Here is a 19,378-nt window from a genome sequence, read left to right on the forward strand (position 1 = left end):
TGATCAAGTCAACAGAGACCGGGTCTTAGGGGGTGGGTGGGCACAGACAATGGAAAAGGTAATTCAGAAATCTGACCTGGAAACTATTTCGTCAACCTTGCTCTACTTGGGGAAAATTAGACATAAAGGTGCGTACAGTTAAAGGTTCTTGGTAACCACAGGAAACCGTGCACACACTTTACCTTTTTGATTCACCAGAGACAAATGAGGGATAGAGCTGATGTCCTGCGGGAGGGGGCACGGGGAGTCAGAGACTGCTGGGGGAGCAGCAAGTGGCACGGAGGACAGGACAGCAGGGGCATCTGGGGAGGGCTGGAATGGGCTGTGCAGTGGACTGGAAGGCCCCTGGGAACAGCAGCAGCACAACGTGACTTCTGATTCCATGCTGGTGGCTTCTGTTGTTAAGGTCTTTATACTTTCCTGGGTGAAGTCTCCTGGATTCTGATCGGATCATTTACAATCAACTCTTTCAGGTATTTTATGGGAACTTAACACAATTGAACGAGCAGATTATCATCAATTCCCAATGGAACTGCGTCCAATCGTGGGGTCACCAGACAATTGGAGGCTGTTAAGGGGCTACATCTGCACAACTATCACAAGGGGCCGGGGACGTTTGTCATCACTGGGTGTGGCTAACAGTTTAAGGCCAAAGCTGGACACAGGCCATCCTGATTTGTTTTAAGTCCCCCGAGGACACCACCCTGCAGGCAAGTGGTGATTCTCTTCTTTTAAAGGACACTCCTTGCTCAGCGCTCCCTGGTGGGCAGGAGGAGGGACTGCAGCCATTCTGAAAAGTTAAGAGGTGGGCCACGTTGGCCAGTTCCCATGGTAAGAGGTCCATCTACTGCGCCAGGTCCTGGGACTGGGAAGGTGGAGCCACAGTTGTAGCCCGAGCTCTGAGGAATCTCAGTGTGCTGCAGTGAGTGAACGGAGCCCCGCCTGGGGTGGAGCGGCTGCACACTGGGCTGTGATCCTCATGGTCGGCTGTTCAAAACCGCCAGCAGCTCCATGGGAGACTGGGCTTTCTGCTCCTGCAGACAGCTACGATCATGGAAACCCACAGGGGTCACTATGAGTCCACACTGACAGGGCACTGAGAGTTGACAGGGTCAGTGTAATCACAGAAATCAGGAGCAATGTGCCATGGAGGATAGGAGAGGAAGGGCATCCTGCTGGTTGGGGGGGGGGGGGGGCAGGTGGAAGAAGCGAAGCAGCTGGCCCCTGCCGGTGACAGGCAGGCTCCTGAGCTTTGGAAACTCCAAGCAGTTGGGCATGGTCGATGGGTCAGGCTGAGCGAAAGGAAAGCAGGAGCAGAAAAGTGGACAAAAGGTGGGGGCCAGGTGGCTGCCCGTATATGCTGGAAGGCGGGAGGGAGCTACATGGATTTTTTAACCTGACAGTGAAGAGCTAGTGAGGCTTGCGAACAATCGTTTTTGGACGCCTATAGGCCCACTATGAGTCAGAATTGACTCCAATCAAGGCCTAGCCTACAGTGCTGCCAGGGCTTGTGGGTCAAGCCGATTCTACTCAAAGCCAAGTTTTCATAAGCACAGCATCATGTATGTAACTGCTGTCGAGCAGATTGCAACGACTGGCGGTCCTGTGGGAGGGGACAAAGTTGCTCCCCAGGGCTTCTGAGGCTGTAACTCTTTAGGGAAGACGACTGCCTCAGCTTTCTCCTGAGGAGCGGCTGGTGGGCTTGAACTACCAACCAGATGGCTACCAGCCCAACGCTTACTCTTAAATGTAAGGCGGTACAAAATGATTACATAAACCTCAACAAAAGATGAGAAATGAACTCTTTCCCCCATACCCACCAAACAAAAAGACTTCAGAAAGGGGTTTCTTGAAGTTTTCCATCCCATAACAGATTTTTATATACTATCTATCTGTATTTAATTCATCTCAAAATCTTATTCTTCAGAAATAGTGATAATGGTTGGAATATTTGGCTTCCTAAAAAGCTGCAATAAAGCCTACTTATGCCATTTTTCAGCATCACGTTTACCAGTGATGGAGAAAGTTGGTTTTCCTGGCTCTTCTTCTAGCTTAGCAACAATAACAACCAGGAGAGAGAGAGAGAGAGAGAGAGAGGGGGGGGGGGGAGAATGACCTTGAAAATCACATGTCACTGCTTGATTACACATCAGCTTTATTCAAAAACCTGCTCCTAGCAATGTGAGCCACTCTTGAGATTTAATGAAAACAGCAGATGGGGCTTTGGCTTTAATATAATACATAATTTTTATTGTGGAAATAAGCCAAACATGTTTTTCAGTCCTAAAATCCTCTGTCTGTTTAAAAAAAAAAAGGTTCAGAACTAATTGGTGATTAAAATAAAATACAGGGCAAGGAAGGCATAAGACCATAGACCCAAACTGCCCTTGAATTTGAATGAAAATACAAATTGGTAGTAACAGACATCTCTAACTTGCTGATAAAGAACTAGAAGTCATGAAGTTTAAAACCTATTACTGATGTAAAGGCATATGAATATCTATGTCTTGGCAGTATTTACAAGGTGAAATTGGCTTTAAAAAATAGATGTTGAAGAATGTTTTTAGGAAAAGACATAGTTGATTATCCATTCCACCAATTATGTCAATCCTCAATCTGTGTCACAATTGCACCCATCCATGGACTGAGCCTGCATGACCTGTTAAGGCAATAAAAACCTGCATCAAGAAAACGCAGACTGACTTTCTGTAAGGTGACACCAATTGCCACGATGACAATGAACACCTGGAAAGGTAGAGGAAAAACAGCTCTACTGAGCACAAAAGGTGTTCAATGCTTCCCAACACAGAATGCAGGGGCAGCAGCTGGCAGCATCCAGGAAACCATTCTGCTACCAGGTTATGGGAAAGATCGTCCATCTGACCTGATTTAAGTGTCAGCAACATCTGACATGATGCCTCTTGCTTTGAAAACTGATATTGGCACAAAAATATTCAAGTGTTAAACGTCCAGTCTTATTTCTTCTGACGGTCTAAATCCATGAAAACAAATAAATAAACACAAAAACCCCCACAGCATAAGCGTGTGCTCCAAAGAATCCGGTTAGGCTTGGTCTCTTTCTTCGTTTAGATTCACTCACTGCCCAACGACCTCAGTAATCTAGACTCACATCATGACGTCTGTCAGCCCAAGCCCTCTGCCACAGAGTCAATTCTATGGAGGGTCTCCAAGAAAGACTTGCAGACCTCTACAGGAGCAGACAGCCTCACCCTTCTCCCGCGGAGCGTCTGAACCGTCATCGATGGGTGGGCCACCGCTTACCCAACTGTATCCCCGGGGCTCCCTACTTGCATCTATAGTGACTGCAAACGAACACTAAATCAGAAAGATGGATTCTTCACAAGCCCCTCTGCTCGGCTTGAACTTTCAAATCATACCCACGTTGCAAACTATTAATATTTTAATTTATGCCAAATTTGATTGTAATCCAAATCTAGTTATTGAAATCGAGTCACATTCCTTACTCTATTTACTAATTAAATCCTTGGATGACACGTATACATATTACACAAACAATAAGAGCACCCATCTCTGTTTCTAAATCCTGACGACGAACTTTCAAAGGTACATCTTAGCCTTTAAAGAAGAGAGGCACGCTGTGTCTTAACCCAGTCAGAGCCTGTTTAGTCGGCAGTTACTTTGAGCCTAACAGGTTCACCTAACAGGCTCGAGGAGCATGCATTGGAGCCCCACATGAAAGTCCCCATCGTTGCTTTATACAGAAAACACTTACACCCCGCCCTGCGAGACAGGACAAACACCTGGCTCTCCGTACTTCAGCTCTGGGAGGGACGGCTTTCCCCAGCCCTTCTCCTTACTCCCGCCCTCGGGGAAACTCTCCTGAGCTAAACACAGCACAGGCCAGTGGCCCCTTAGCCAGACCTCCTCTTCCCAGGGTCCCCTCCCACCTCATCTGCTAACTCATGCAGCTAGAAGCTCTCTCCATAGCGGATGTGGATGTGGCTGGCTGGCAGGCTGCTCCCTCAGGGAGCTGCCAAACCCAACCCGTGCGGACTCACGTCACAGCGACCCCACAGCAGCACCGGGCAGAACTGCCCTTGAGGGTTTCCGAGGCTGGAACCCTTTCCCGGAGTAGAAAGTCCCATCTTTCTCCCAAGAATGCAGATGGTTGAAAATGCTGACTTAGCAGCTGGCAGTCCTGCACCACCAGGGTCCCTTCTCAGCAGGCAGGCTGCTCTGTACTCAGGACATCCTGTCCTGTCCCCGCAGCCTTTGCCTTCCCCCATTCTTCATAGTCCTCATCCTTCTGCTCAATCATGGTCGTTTCCCCATAAGGTCCAAGTCTTAGTCAAGAAGTGCCTTAGTTCGGCAAGGCTACCTTCATACACAAAAGAACTAAGACACACAGTTGCTTCCATACAGCAGAGAATGTGTACAATTAAAAAATGTTGATGTGACAAATGTTTTTTTTATTGCTACTTACCCAGCTACAAGAGAGGGAGAGTGGGAGGTCTGGCCAGTCATATAGGGCCGCAAGCAAGCAGATGGGCAGCACGTTGGCTACTCTACAACAACAGCTGAGCAAAAGCAACCAAAGACCTCTAATCTAACGGTTACAGGGAAGCTAAGCCTTTACCTGAGACCAGGATGACTCAGAAGCTGGTTCCTGGTGAGCATTAAGAAGGGAGGGAGTGAAACAATTTTAAGAACTAGTTCCTGAGAATTAAAAGTGTGAATGGCTAACCAAATATTTGTAGGTAGATTTAAACTGACTCCATAAAACTTTTTTAATGATCTAAATATCATGCTTCCCAGGCCCCCCCACTATCATGATCCCAATTCTACCTTACAAATCTGGCTAGACCAAACCATGTCCACAGGTGCCAATACAAGCTGGAAACAGGGAATCCAGGACAGATAAACCCCACAGGGTTTAGTGATACCAGGAGGGGTAGGGGAAGGTGGGGGGAGAAAGGGGGAACTGATCACAATAACCTACATATAACCCCCTCCCTGGGGGATGGGCAGCAGAGAAGTGGGTGAAGGGAAACATTGGTCAGTGTAAGACATGGAAAAATAATAATTTCCAGTCCACAGAGAGAACAACATGGCTGGCCCCACTATGAGAAATGATGCCCCTCAGTGACTAAGGGCGATACAGGGGACTGCACCTGACCTGATCCCACCACACCGAGGCAAATCACTGGGGGAGTGCAGCGGAACAGCAAGGGAATGGAGTGGCAAGGTCCCCAGGGAATGCTGAAAGTGGACTTTGGAGCCAGGGCGTGGTGCCCCAAAAGACTGGACTGGAAAACGCTCCTAAGGGCCAGCAAACGATCCCTGAACTAACTACAAGCTTTTCTCTTGTGAAATAAATAAATAAATAATGATAATTTATAACTTATCAAGGGTTCGGGAAGGAAGTAAGGTGGGGGAGGAAGGGGAAAAAAATGAGGAGCTGATACCAAGGGCTCAAGTGGAAAGAAAATGTTTTGAAAATGATGACGGCAACATAGATACAAATGTGCTTGACACAGTGGATGCATGTATGTATTATGATAATAGCTGTATGAGCCCCCAATAAAATGATTTTTAATATAAAGTAATCTAAACATCAATTTTACTTTTTATCCTGACATTCTCGAGAGTCTGATAAAACTAGTATAATATACATAGAAGAGTATTACAATTTATACAGTAAAAATGCTAATTAATCTCGTTCAGAGCACAAAAAGAAGCTATGTTAGCTACTTGTGCCATGAAGGCATAAAAGCTCAAAACATAACTATAGCATGGAGCAGGCACCCACTGGGAATAGTCCCGACTCAGGGAAAGAGACTGAAAGAGGGAAAGAGACGGCAGGTGACAGAAGTAATCCCCTGCCCTCTGGTTGCCCTTTTGTACCTGCACGTCCTCACACTTCTTGCTTCTGTTGACTTGGTACGCATGGCCCATTACCTCACCTGAGTTTCATAACTGCCACCTGTGCGAGGCAAGGGCGCCTCTATCCATTTTACACACAGGGAGACAAGCTGTTAGCTGATGTGACAGTCACACAGGCAGGGGGGAGAAGCCAGAAGCTCTTTCTTGCCAGTGCAACTCAGAGAGAAAGAAAGAAATTAAAAAAAAAATTTTCATGGAAAAGAGGAAGGTTGGGGGAGAAAGGGAACCAAATGCAGTGATTGATGTGTAACCACCCCCCAGGGTGAGGACGATGTAAGATATGAAAATAATAATAATTTATAATTTATCAAGGGTTCATGAGGGTGGGAAGGCTGGGGATGGAGGGGGGGGAAGAGGAGCTGATCTCAAGGGCTCAAGTACAAAGATGTTTGAAAAGGATGATGTACCATATGCCCAAATGTGCTTGACACAATGGATGCATGGATGGTTATAAGAGATGTAAGAGCCCCCAAGAGAACGACTTATTAAAATAAAAAATACATACATAATAAATAAAACAAATAAATTAAAAGAGGTAGAAATGCAGAGTAAAGCTTAGGAGAGAGACCAGATAAATTCCATACAGAAAGAGAAGAGTCAGTTTATCAGAGGTGAGGGCAGACAAAGCTAGACAGGAACAAGAAACCAGCTGACGGGACGAAAGCCACTGACAGGCAGTGAAAGGGCGTGCTTGCTCTTCTGCCGGCTGAGAGGCTTCGGGGCCCATGTCCTTGGAGAGTTCGCTGCCCCTAGGGCCCACAGGAGCCTAGGATGGAGGCACCACACCAGTGAGGAACATCTGGGGGGAAAGGCGAGGAAGAGAGAACGTGGAGGTGTGAGGGACAGGTGAAAGGAGAGGAGGAAGAGGAGGCAGAGCTGGGAGTGTGAGGCAGCGGAGCAGAGAAAATCCCACCACAGTCACTGGGCTCGGGCATCCTTGGGGGCCTGTCAGGAGTGAGAACACAAAGGTGCTCCAGGCACTGGGCCTCCTTCTCAGGGGAACTCTGTGTCAGCGCTTCCATTCTGAGCTGTACGTTGGCAGAAGGCTCCGGGTTTACAGGGCAAGCCCAATGTCCATTTCATGTCTCCGTGTGGATTGAAGCTTCTTTGGAATTCTCTCTGACTAACCAGTAGTGTAAACAGCTTTGCTCCCAGGCAGAGCACATTGGAAAGCAGATTACCACCACCTGGTCATGCCTTGGTGGGAGGGCCCTGAACCAATCCTGACAGCTCTGCTCTCTCACATAATGGACACGGTCCCATTCCTGCTTGTCGTCCGACCTGCAACTGGGATGTGCTCATCTGCCCCCAATCTCGCTTTGCTGACAACTTCCCTGTACACCCATGTCCTGCGTAAGGTAAATCCTTGGACACTTCCTGTCGATGGTCTTTCTCAGTTGGATGAATTCTCATGGTCTTGGTTCTGCTTACCACTTAGTAAATGTACACCATACTTGAGCTTTGGGGGTGCCTTTTGTCCTCTGAAACAAGTCCTATATTCTATGGGAGAAGACAGACAAACTGATTGCAACACATCAAATGGTAGACTCAAGTTATACACAACAGATGTAGCACCGAGGTTAAAAGAAAAGCAGAAATTATATGAGAATGGAGATAAGGAATGAGTAAAGAGAAGGGAAAGATATTGTTCTAGGAAGTATCATGTGCCAAGGATTTATGGACTATACTCCACATGATTTCATGCTCATTTCCAATAATCCTTCGAGAAAAAAGGAACTGACAGACTCTCAGGTGCAAACATCAAAATCCAGCAAGATCGGTTTCAGTCATTTCCCGGTATTACCTCTCACAATACCCCTTTGAGGCATTTTACAGATGAAAAAGATCAGCAGTCAAGATATAGAGCCAGACTTGAACATAGACTAGACACTCTAGATCAAGAGTGTACTTGGCTTAGCAATGTAGGGTCACAGGAAGGAAGTGGACAGACCAAAGTCTTCAGCTGCCGAACTGTGAAGGTCAAGAGGCAGGATAGCTCTGTTGGGCGATATGGCAAATCTTTTTTAAAATTAAAATAAAAAGTCACTGACACCCACATCTTTGCCTCTCTAGCAAGGACAGCATTGTGATGCAATTTCTCTCAGTGGGTGTCAGCACAGTTGAGTGGGATGCACCAACCCTGACCTTGGAGTCAAAAAAAAAAATGAACGTGATCACCAGGGAGTCTCTTACATAGCTGCATGACCTTGAACAAGTCAGACATCAATCGTTGTCTAGTCCTACTCCCAAATCAAGTTAATGAGGACTAATAATAAAAACTTTATTTTTAAGATTAGTTAATAATTCCCATACTATGAAATTATTATGCACTTGACAGTGGGTCAAAAACTGTTGCTAACCCTGAGAAGAATGGGATTTCGGGGTACTTAACGATGCTCATGCATAACCTGTACTGAGACCATGAGGCAGTGTTTGGAACAGAACAGGGGCTATTGCGTATTTTAAAATCAGCAAGGTGTGCATGGGGTTAGAGCCTTGCACCACATTCATTCAGTTTGTGTGCTGAGCTAATTATCCAGGAACTGAACTATAAAAAGAATGTGGCATCAGGATTGGAGGAAGGCACATTAACAACCTGTGATATGCAAATGACACAAATCTTGCTTGCTGTTAGCAAAAAGGGCTTAAAGCGCGCTTACTGATGAAGATTACAGAGTACAGCTCTCAGTGAGTATGGATTACGACCCAATGTAAAGAAAACCAAAACCCTCACACCCAGACCAACAGACATCATGATAAATGAAGAAAAGACCAACAGTGTCACGCATGTCATTTCACTTGGGTCCCCAATCAACTATCCTGGACACACAATCAAGAAATCAAACGATAGTGTATTGGGCAAATCTGCTGCAAAAGACCCCTTTCAAGTGTTAAAAAAACAAAAAACAAAGAGTCCTCTCTGAGGTCTAAAGCTGCATCTGACCCAGCCCATGTATGTTCCATTGCCTCCCCTGCCTGTGACACTGGACACTGCATCAGGAGGCCTGCAGAAGAACCGACGCTTAAATTATGGTGGCGGCAAAGACTACTGAATATGGACTACTAGACAATGAACAAATCCTGTCTTGGAGGAAACACAGCCAGAATGGTCCTCAGAAGCAAGAATGGCAAGATTTTCTTTCATGTACTTTGGACATTTTCTCAGGAGGGACCAGATCCCTGAGGAAGGACACCGTGCTTGGTAAAATAGCGGGCTAGCAAAATAGAGGAAGCCTCTCAGGAGATGGGGTGGCACGGTGGCTGCAACAACGGGCTCCACCGACAACGGTGAGGCTGGTGCAGGGCCAGGGGGTGCTGGGCTCTGTGGTACAGAGGGGCTGGGCCAAGGAACGGGCTTAGCCATACCTACCATTCCCAAAGTTCTTTCGAATACTTGGCCACTACCCTCCTTAATCGAGCGTAAGCCATCTTCCCAAACACCAACCATCTATAAAAAAATTTTGGTAATGATAGAAGATCACCAAACTTTATCGCTCCCCCTTTCAGAACTCAGAATTAACTCCCACTCGGGCCAGAGTATCCAACAAGGAAGGCAAGAAAGCACAAGCCAGTCTGTGCTTACCTCAGTTACTGCTCCCCACACCAGTGCGGGAGGGCGCAGGACTGGGAGTATTGCATTATGTTGTACATAGGGCCTATGAGCTGGAAGGGACTCAGTGGCACCTCACAACAGACTGACAAGTAAGCATATACAAACCCGTGCTTATCTTGCTTACCAGGTACTTATCTTGGTCCTGACAGGGAATGTAAATTGAAAAGGAGGCTTTGATTTGGTTCTGCACAAAGGTGCTGGGAGGAGGTGGGTGGGAGAGAGATCAGGCAAACCTAGAAACAGAATCTCTGAAAATGGGGAAAACCTGGGAAACTGTTCATGATGGATATTGTGGTAAGCACAAGTATGCTTACACTTACCTCACTTGAGTAATCAGACACTGTTCCCAGTAAAGGCAACAACAAGCAAACCCACTGTCATCCAGTCGCCGGCTCACAGTGACCCTACCTACAGGGCAGGGTGGAACTGCACTAGTGGGTTTCCCAGACTGCAGATCTTTACAAGAGCAGAAAGCCTCGTCTTTCTCCCAAGGAGCAGCTGGTGGGTTTGAACTTTCGAACTGCTAACCTGTTGGCTATCAGCCCGGGGTGTAACCACTACTGTGCCAGAGCTGCTGTAAGGGCACAAATGAAATCCTCCCTGTGCAGAGCAAAAGAGAAAGCACTACGGAAGTGGACCAACCCTGGCTCAGACCAGCAAATCCTCATTAGCATCACACCAGCTGCTTCCTTTCTTCCTCCCCAGGGTGCTGCTTCCTCTCCCATCCTTGCTGTTACTCCTGGGAATTACACCTCCGCATAGCTCCGAATGTGGCTCCTTAATTGCCACCAGTCCTTAGCTCTGGCTGATGAGTCTCCTCAGCTCAGTTATTAGGAATTTAACAATAAGCCAGGAAGGAAAAACAAAGTGGAAGTGAATCATGAAGTGGATGATCTGGTAGGAAAGGCTCCCATCTGATTCAACAGAAATACAACTTCACAAAATAAACTGCCTACAGTGTACAGCACCAAAGGGTGACGTCCAGCTGAGCCTGTGGCCCCCAAGAGGAAACAGAGAATCAAGCCAACAGGTTTTGGGGGCTTGGATCACCACACCGTTGTCTCAACCAGCTACTAAGTCCTAGCTCAACAGAAAGCCTGGGTTCCTTATCTTCTGTCTCAGCCAGTGTAGCCCCTCCTGTCACCTGTCAGCAGCAGCAGAGGTGGGGGAGGCGGGAGAAAGGAGAAATGGCGGCACTAGGAAACGCTCTTATCCCTATTCTGACATAAAGCTAAGGCGCCCACCCCCAGAATCCCTGGTTTGAGGAGCTGACGAATCTATCATCAGGCATCCATCAACCCCACTGCTGAAGGCAGGTTTTCTTTGAGAAATCCCGGTATCGGAAAGCCACGCTGCTTCATGACAAGGGAGCTGGAGAAGCAGAGCTGGTTTTAGGCCGCGAATCTAACATATGGAAGGCAAAGAGCAGTAATCAGATTAGGCGACTAATCGGGATGATGGGCTGAGCTGTGGGAGCCAGCCTTCCCTCTAGGTCACGCCTCTGCCTGGAAGAGCGGTCCCATTCCCTTTGGTGCCCAGTCAGGACTGAAGCAGGATCTTGGAAGAAAAGACCGTTTTCTTGTAAACATTCCTGCCGTATTTCAGCAAAAAGACACCAGTTCTTCACATTTTATTGTTGGCAGATCAGAACCTCAAGCCTGCCAGGCTCTGAATATTTTGCCGTTGCTGTTGACACCATGTGTTTTCAGCAATGGACGGCCTGCTGACATCACGTGGGGAAATGTCCGTGAGGTCATGCACACTCTGATACAATTATGTGGGGGTGTATATGTCCCACGTAGACTCTGGGGGTAGGATTGGTAAGGTAAGGGCCCTTTCTTCAGACTCCTGCAGTTTTGAGTCTCAGCCTCAAGGGCATCTTGTTCAACAACTGGTTTAGTAGCTTCCCAAGAAATCGGAGAGGCTGTAGAGGCTGGTGGGCAGTATACGTCCCATGGGCTATGAAAAGATTAGTGTCCTTCATGCACAGAGAACCTGCCCCCGTTTGTCCGCATCTTGGGAAAGCAGTTCAAGTGCTTCCCCACTGCACAGCACCACGTGATTCTGCCCCTCCTCCCCTTCGGCCCTTGCCTGTCTAAACAGAAATGCCTTATTCTCTGGAAGCATGCCATTTCTTTTTTTTTTTTTTAATTTCTGGGTTTTTTTAATCATTTTATTGGGGGCTCAGACAGCTCTTATCACAATCCATCCATCCCATTGTATCAAGCACATGTGTATGTTTGTTGCCATCCTCATTCTCAAAACATTTGCTTTCTACTTGAAACCTTGGTATCAGCTTCTCAGTTTTTCCCCTCCCTCCCCGCCCTCTCCTCTCACAGGAACCCTTGATAATCTATAAATTATTATTATTTTGTCATGTCTTACACTGTCCAACATCTCCCTTCACCCAATTTTCCGTTGTCTGTACCTGAGGGAGGGGGTTATATGTAGATCACTGTGATCACTCCACCTTCTCTCCACGCTCCCGGTATCGCCACTCTCACCACGGTCCTGAGGGGTTTATCTGTCCTGCATTCCCCATGTTTTCAGTTCCTTTCTGTACCAGTGTACATGCTCTGGTCTAGCCAGATTGGTAAGGCAGAATTGGGATCATGATAGTGGGAGGGGGCAGGGGGAGCGAGGAAGCGTTTAGGGACTATAGGTAAGTTGTTTCATCAGTGCTATACTGTACTCTGTCTCCTCCCTGCGACCCTTCTGTAAGGGGAAGTCCAGGTGCCGACAGATGGGCTTTGCGTCTCCACTCCGCACGCCCCCTCGTTCACAGGGATAGGAGTTTTTGGGTTCTTTGATTCCTGATACCTGATCCTATCGACACCTCATGATCGCACAGGATGTTGTGCTTCTTCCATACGGGCTTTGTTGTTTCTCAGCTAGAGTGGCCTCTTGTTTATCTTCAAGCCTTTAAGACACCCAGATGCTATCTCTTTTGATAGCCGGCACCATCAGCTTTCTTCACCACATTTGCTTATGCACCCACTTTGTCTACGGAGATCGTGTTAGGAAGGTGAGCATTATGGGCCATTCCATTTTTATGATACATCGGATCACCCTTGCCGCCCTAACTGCCTCCCGCACCTCCAGGTTACAAAACGACTGTTGGCGAGGGTCAAAGATAAATAAATCCCAGATGTCCCAGCAGAGGGCACAGGCATGGATTGAACTGTTTCTGGGCAGCCATCTCTTGATGGGGAACAGAGTGTAGCCAACAGTCATGGGGAGGTGGGTTTCATCTAAGCAGGCTGATGTCCTGACAGGACAGAAAAACCAGCCCCTGAGACCCGCCTTATTACGAGATTGAACAACTTTAAAAAACAAAAGTCACTTTCAAGAGAAAAACATTATTCTACACACAATTCAGAGTATATGTACACATACTTCTTTTAGTATGCTAAGAAGCATTTTATAATGTGGCAACATATGTACAAATATACTTGATACAATCGATGTATGGGTTGTTGTAAGAGCTGTAAGAGCCCGCCATAAAATGATCTTTTAATTAAAAGAAAAAAGAAACATTTTAACCTGCTTGTTCTTCTAGAAGTCCAGGCTTGTCCTCAAGGCCATTCAGTCACAGTCAAATCAGTTGAGAAGTGCAAAATGGTGAAGCCAATCACTGTGCAGGGAAAGGGCTCTATTCTGACATGGATGGCTCAGCGAATCCCCCTCGGAGGAAGGAAGGACTGTGCAGAGATAAGCCAGCTCGCTGTGCCGGGGACCACCTGCTCCTGATCGGGTCACGTTTGTGTCAGCTCTGTGACCTTCCCAGAGGCGACGAGCTACTCCATCCCCGTTTCCCCCCAATGAAACGAGGAGCAGCACCCTAAGAACTAAAGCTGCTGCCCCTGACTGCTACAAGCGCTCGCTTGGAGGAATCTAGCAGCGGTGAATTCATTTTAGAAATACGTCATTTTAGAAGCTGATCCTCAACGCAAGAAAGCAATTAAGAATGCTTGCCGTCCATTAGATTTCTTTGAAAAGGAATCTAGAGGGCTGAGTTTTCCAGAGGAGGCCAGATAAGGGGCAGAGACCATTGGGCGACCGGCAGGGAAGGTGTGCTCACATTCGACAGACACACAGTGAGAGTCCCTATGTACCTTCCAGATGCCAGGGACAACACACCCATCCGCCAGGACAGAAAGGAAGGTGAGTTTTCACATGTTTAACCTCCTGAAGCCACCTGCAGCCCTTCACTGTGTCCAGCAGAACTCTGATGTAAGTACTGGTGCTGCTGTGGCATCCAGTCAACTGCAACTCGGAGCAGCCCCGCAGGACAGAGAACGGCCTCACAGGGGGCCCCAGGCTGTCATCTTCATGTCAGTTCAAACGCACCAGTTGCTCCGCAAGAGCAAGAAGAGGCAGTCTGTCCGCTTTCGTGAACATTCACAGCCTTGCAAACCCTATACGCTGTATAGTACACAGAGTCGCTGTGCGTCCGGATCAACACATGGCAGTGGGTTTGGGGTCGATCTTCCCAGAAGCAGCTTATCACATCTTCCTCCCACATTGCTGCTGATAGACTCAAACTGCTCACCAAATTTTTGGTTAGCACACAGAGCTAACAAATGGAAAGGCCGGCGGGGACTGATTTATTTTGCCTCTTGTTCTGTTCCCTTGAAAGATGAAGGCTTGTTACAAGGTAGATTTGGTGGCTGTGGTAGTTACATAATCTGGTGATAATTTGAGGATTACTAGTGAAAGGGTGGAGTGTAGCCTGTCAGTCACGATATAGCCAATGAGGCTTCTCCTGAGGATTCTGGAACCTCCTGTATTCCTCCTTGGAGGCAGGAGACAGATACTCTGTCTCTGTTCACTCCCTGCAAGACATCCTGTGGGGAAGACACATGGAGAGAGGACATGGAGCCAGACCTCCAGAGCCAGAGAAGCCACATAGAGATCCCTGCCAGCGCTGAGATGCTTACAATGCCACTGGATCTGCAAGACTTCCCACCCACTGGTCTGTGATCTTCCTGCATTGGCCGTCATTGCATGTGTTTCTTGAGTCTGAAGAGGAATATATAAAATTGTATTGGACATATGGGCTAATATTGGACTTAGGGACTTGATCTGGACTGGGCTGGGATGTCTTCTCAATATTCAACTGCTCTTATATATAAACCTCTTTCTCATACACATATAAGTGTGTCTACAAATTTGTTTTAGTCTACCCAGACTAACACAGTGGCCCTACCTGGTAATATGGGAATGGAGCAAGCAGCCAAATAAAAAGTCCCCAAGTTCTTCCCTTGGGGAGATTTTAAAATGAGGTGCTTAGCTTGTCCGGCCTGTTCTTCCCAAGAAAAAGGAAGGAAGTGAAAAAGATCTATCTGTGGTCTCCTAAGTGCCCTCTCTAATCCACCCCTTTCCACCCTCCCTACGTGCTTCCTAAAATGACGCTCTCCCCGGGTGGCAACAAGAGAGATGTTTGTCCTGATGTCTCCTCGAAGAAGGAATCCAAAATCAAATACAATTCAAAACAGCTGACTTAATCAAAATTAGGCAGATTTCTTCCCTCCAACGCTTCTTGGGGGCCTTTCATCTGAGTACTTGGTTACATGTCAAAATTCTTCAGCATTTAGCACAAACCTTTTAAAAGAAACACGAGCTGGGGAAACTTTCTGGGGGGGGGGGGGGAGTTAGAAATACACTGTGATGGAGTCGAATGTCTTAATGTGGCAAAAAAAACAAAAAAAACAACAACTACCAAACTCACTGCCATCAGGTAGATGCTGACTCATAGCGACCCTGACCTTACTGTTTACTGATCCTCGCTGGTAGTAACCTGTCAACTTCCCCAATAAACTCCCAAGAGTGTGCGTTTGGTCTGTGGGTACAATGTGGCCACTGCAGTGAATTACTGAACCCCGCATTGCAATCGAGTGCCGTGGAGGTACGATTGCTGTCAGAGTAGGTAAAGAATGATGGATGGCGGGGGCCAGCTTGACCCCTGCCTCTTGGCAATTGGGAAGCCGGAATAGTTCAGATACGGCCGTTTCCTGCGGCACCATTTGGTGAAAACCGGCTGTGAAAGAGCTATAGAGGCAGCACAGTGCACACAAAGGAAATGGGTTTCTCGGCCATGAACTGGAGCCTAGCGTCCCTCAGTGGGGCTGGGCTCCTGAGAGAGAGGCTGGCCGTCTAGAAGCCTCTCCTTCTGAAAGGTCACAGCCCTGAGAGCCCTGTGGACCGCAGTTCTACTCCAAATCGCATGGGGATCACACCTGGGCCCATGCATTCGAACTGAACTTGGTGGCAACTGGTTTAACTTTGAGTGATTGTTTGCCCGGTACCTCAATGTGCTCAATCTGTGAAATGGGGGAACGGTAGTATCAAGTTCCAAAGACTGCTATGAATTAAATGGCAACATGTAGAACCTTTCAAACCGCCAAGACTGGCACCGAAAAGGTTCAATATTCCTGTTCATTAGTTTTTAACCTCTTTTGAGATTCTAAGCATTAGGAATGCATATCACTTACAGAATATATGTTTTAAATCCAGCAAACACTCATTAAAAGGTCCCTAAATTCAACTCATAGATAGCCAAACCCAGTGGCCTAAAGACACTGCTGTCAAATCAATTCTGACTCACAGGGACTCCGTATCGACAGGGTTTCTGGAGCTGTAACTCTTTACGGGAGCAGACAGCCTCATCTTTCTTCCTCAGAGCAGTGGTGGATCTGAACCACCTACCATGAGGTTAGCAGTCCAATGCTTACCGGCAGCATCACCAGAAGCTCAATTCAAGGGTACAGTACTGAAGGCCACTGTGAAGTACTCAAGGCCCTGTGGTCCTAATTGTTAATGAAAACACTACTGCTTTGCCTAGAAGAGCTCTTTTCCGATGTAACCACTCAGGAAAATGATGAGGAAAAGACTTCTGGAATCAAGAAAGTTTCGGTGGATTGATCAAAATAGGCAAGCTTCTTTCTTCTGGAACTTCTCAGAATCAAAATAGGCAAGCTTCTTTCTTCTGGAACGTCTCAGAATCTTTAGAATGCATCTTGAATCTCTAAGAAGAAAAGATCCATTTCCCAAATGTACTTTATAAAGAAAGTTATTTTCCTGAGTGTCTCTGCGGACTGGCTGGTGTTCTGTAGAAATTACCCTACCTCAGTGGAAAACTGGAAATAGTATGCAAACCACTGAGCCTAGAACAGTGTCGGGCTCTAGAAATGTCAAGGGATCTAACAGTTTCCAACCGTTCTGGATGGTGGAACTTCTTGGTTACTTCATTGACTTATTCAGCAGCATCACCCAGGGCTGCTGACAGAGAACACAATGGGAAAATGTCGTCTACCGGAATACGCTTAGCCCAACTCCTGCGAACAAACGTGGACAGAACCTAGCTTATTAGCACGACCACCGAAACAAGGGAGATGCACCATCCTAATGTTCAACTCTTCACCTGCACAGGTATTCCTCCAGCCATCCGCTGGGCACTGCTGTGGAGCCAGGAAGTCCGCTCCTTCTTGTCTTTGCTTTCCTGACCCTTCCACTTTCTTTTTTTATATATACCTGACAAGGCAACATCATATAGAAAAGATGAGGGAACTTGAACTACCTTAGGTCGGCACTTGGGGTATTTACTAGAAGCTTTGCCAGCTCTCCTGTTGTCAGCACCTGATTGCCTCTTCCAGGGGATGCCTGACCAGCAGGTAGAGGTACACCTCTCACTTCATCACACCAAAAAAACAAACTCACTGCCATCTAGTCGTTGATTCCGACTCTCAGTGACCCTAGAGGGCAGGGTAGAACCGCCCCTATTGAGCTGTGAAACTCTTAACTCTATAGTGGAGTAGAAAGCCTCCTAGTGCTCCCAGGGAGCAGGTGAGGGTTTCAAACAGCTAACTTTGCAGTTAGAAGCCGGAGGCGGAACCACTAAGCCACGATGGCTCAGGCACTACGGGTATGGTCAGTGTCCCTTATTTAAGTTCTCTTTCAATCAACTCCATCATTCTGGCTCCCAGGGGAACTTTGGTTCCCAGGCAATCCCTTAGGAACCAAGGTGATCTCGTCCCCTCCTGGAGTCTCATGCCTCCAATTCCCATGCTGACCTCAAACTGCACTCCTGGCCCCAGAATCACAGGCCGCTTCAGGCTCTGACAACTGTCTTTAGAGCAGGTAGGAGGCTCACACCTTTGAGCCAATAGAACGCAAAGAAACAAACCAAAACCGCGGTCTCTGGGGAGGAGTGGCGTCCCGTGGCTTTCTTTAGCGACAGCACACCGTGGGAGGGCCAGAGCCCATTGGTTGGCACGTGTGACAGCGTCCTCAAAGTTCTTCAACAAAGTAAAACTCCAGACGCTGACCCTTAACGGAAGGGGATGCTGCAGAGGGGATGGGGGGCAGTGGGGGGCGGACACCAGCCGTGGGCCCCGGGTCGCTGAGGCAGGAACACGCCGGCCGCGGTTCCTCCCGTGGGGTCTCGCTGCAGGCGGCTCGGCATGGGCCTTCCTTCCCCGGGCTCCCCACGCGGGCGCCGAGGACCCCCGGGCGCCCCCACGCCGCCTCATCGCCGGGACCCACGGGCCGGGCGCGGTCGGCGGGTACCTGGTCGTAGGGAGACTTCTCCAGCATCTGCGTGCACAGGTCGGCGCAGGGCTGGAACTTCCTGCGCCGGAAATAGCTCCAGGCCAGAAGCAGCGGGTCCATCTCCCCGCCCATGGCGGCGGGCACGGCGGGCGCGGACCCCACGCGGGCCCGGGGGGCGGGGGCGGGGGCGAGGGGAGCGGAGCGGCCGGCGTCCCGCTCTGCCCGGCAACGCGCCGCGGCGGGGGCCTTGCCAGGGCGGCCCCGCTGCCCGCCTGAAGGCCCGACAAAAAAAAGAGAAAGAAAGACCGCTGCGGACGGGACTCGGCGATGGGTCCGCCAGCGTTCGACAGCAAAAAACGTGTGCTTTAAAGGACCCCAGCTGTCATTCATCCCGAGAGACAGCCACCGCCGCAAAGCAAATAGGCAGTGACGTGGACACCTCCAAACAGGGTCCTCAACTCACCCGGAGGAGGCGCGGTTGCCTAGCAGCCAAAAGCGCTGCGGGTCCGACCCCGCGGGGAGCAGTCCCTGCAGCGGAGCTTCCAGCGCAGGCTGCCTTACTCTGCTTGGCCCTTTGCTCCTGCCCCTCCTAGTCTTTGCTACGCAGACCCGCGCTCACACTGCTTCAACACCCCCACCCACCCATCAGGACCCACAGCCCAGGACTCCCCAGTTCTCAGAGGCCTCGCGGAGAGTGCTTGGTTAATCCACTCCACTTGCAGATGAGAAGCTGAGGCCCAGGGAGGGGGGAATCGCCTAGAGTGTTGCGGGTTTCAGGAGCTGGGCCGGTAATCTGGGGGACCACAGGCTGTCTGGGAGTCGAGGTTAGCTCACGGGAGCCTGTAGGACAGGCCATAACTGCGCCCCTGACTTTCCCAGGCTGTCAGTCAATCACCAGGGGAGGAAGCGCCTCCTTTGTCTCCCGCAGAGCGACTGGTGGGTCCCCACTGCCAGCCTCTGCGTTCACAGTGCCCTGGAGGCCTCAAAAAATCCCAGACCTTTTTGGAACACTGTCCTAAGTGCAGATAGGGATTATTTGCCGAATACTCGTTTGTGCAGGGTGATTTCTGACTTGCACGAAGAAATTTACACAGGTTACAAATAATTTTGATAGTTTTTTTGTTGTTGATATTTGCTTAAGGAGTCCTGACATAAATGAGTTACTTGTTGGGCTTCTGTCCAAAAGATCAGCAGTTCGGATCCACCAGCACCTCTACAGGAGAAAGACGAGGCTGTCTGCTCCTAGAAAGATTTATGGCCTTGAAAACCCACGGGGACAGTTCTGTCCTG

The 19,378-nt window shown here is 48.6% G+C and overlaps 1 protein-coding gene across 1 annotated transcript in view; it reads right to left on the reverse strand.

Moving 5' to 3' along the window:
* Positions 1-18,323, reverse strand: part of TTC8 (tetratricopeptide repeat domain 8) — a 56,684-nt gene extending 38,361 nt beyond the window's left edge. The window contains exon 1 of the mRNA XM_075531054.1: positions 18,107-18,323. Within this exon, the coding sequence (XP_075387169.1) occupies positions 18,107-18,220 (114 nt within the window). The 5' untranslated portion in view covers positions 18,221-18,323. The remainder of the gene's footprint in view (positions 1-18,106) is intronic.
* Positions 18,324-19,378: the final 1,055 nt, after the last annotated feature.

This window comes from Tenrec ecaudatus, chromosome 14 (genome assembly GCF_050624435.1).
Source record: "Tenrec ecaudatus isolate mTenEca1 chromosome 14, mTenEca1.hap1, whole genome shotgun sequence".
In the NCBI taxonomy this organism is placed as follows: Eukaryota; Metazoa; Chordata; class Mammalia; order Afrosoricida; family Tenrecidae; genus Tenrec; species Tenrec ecaudatus.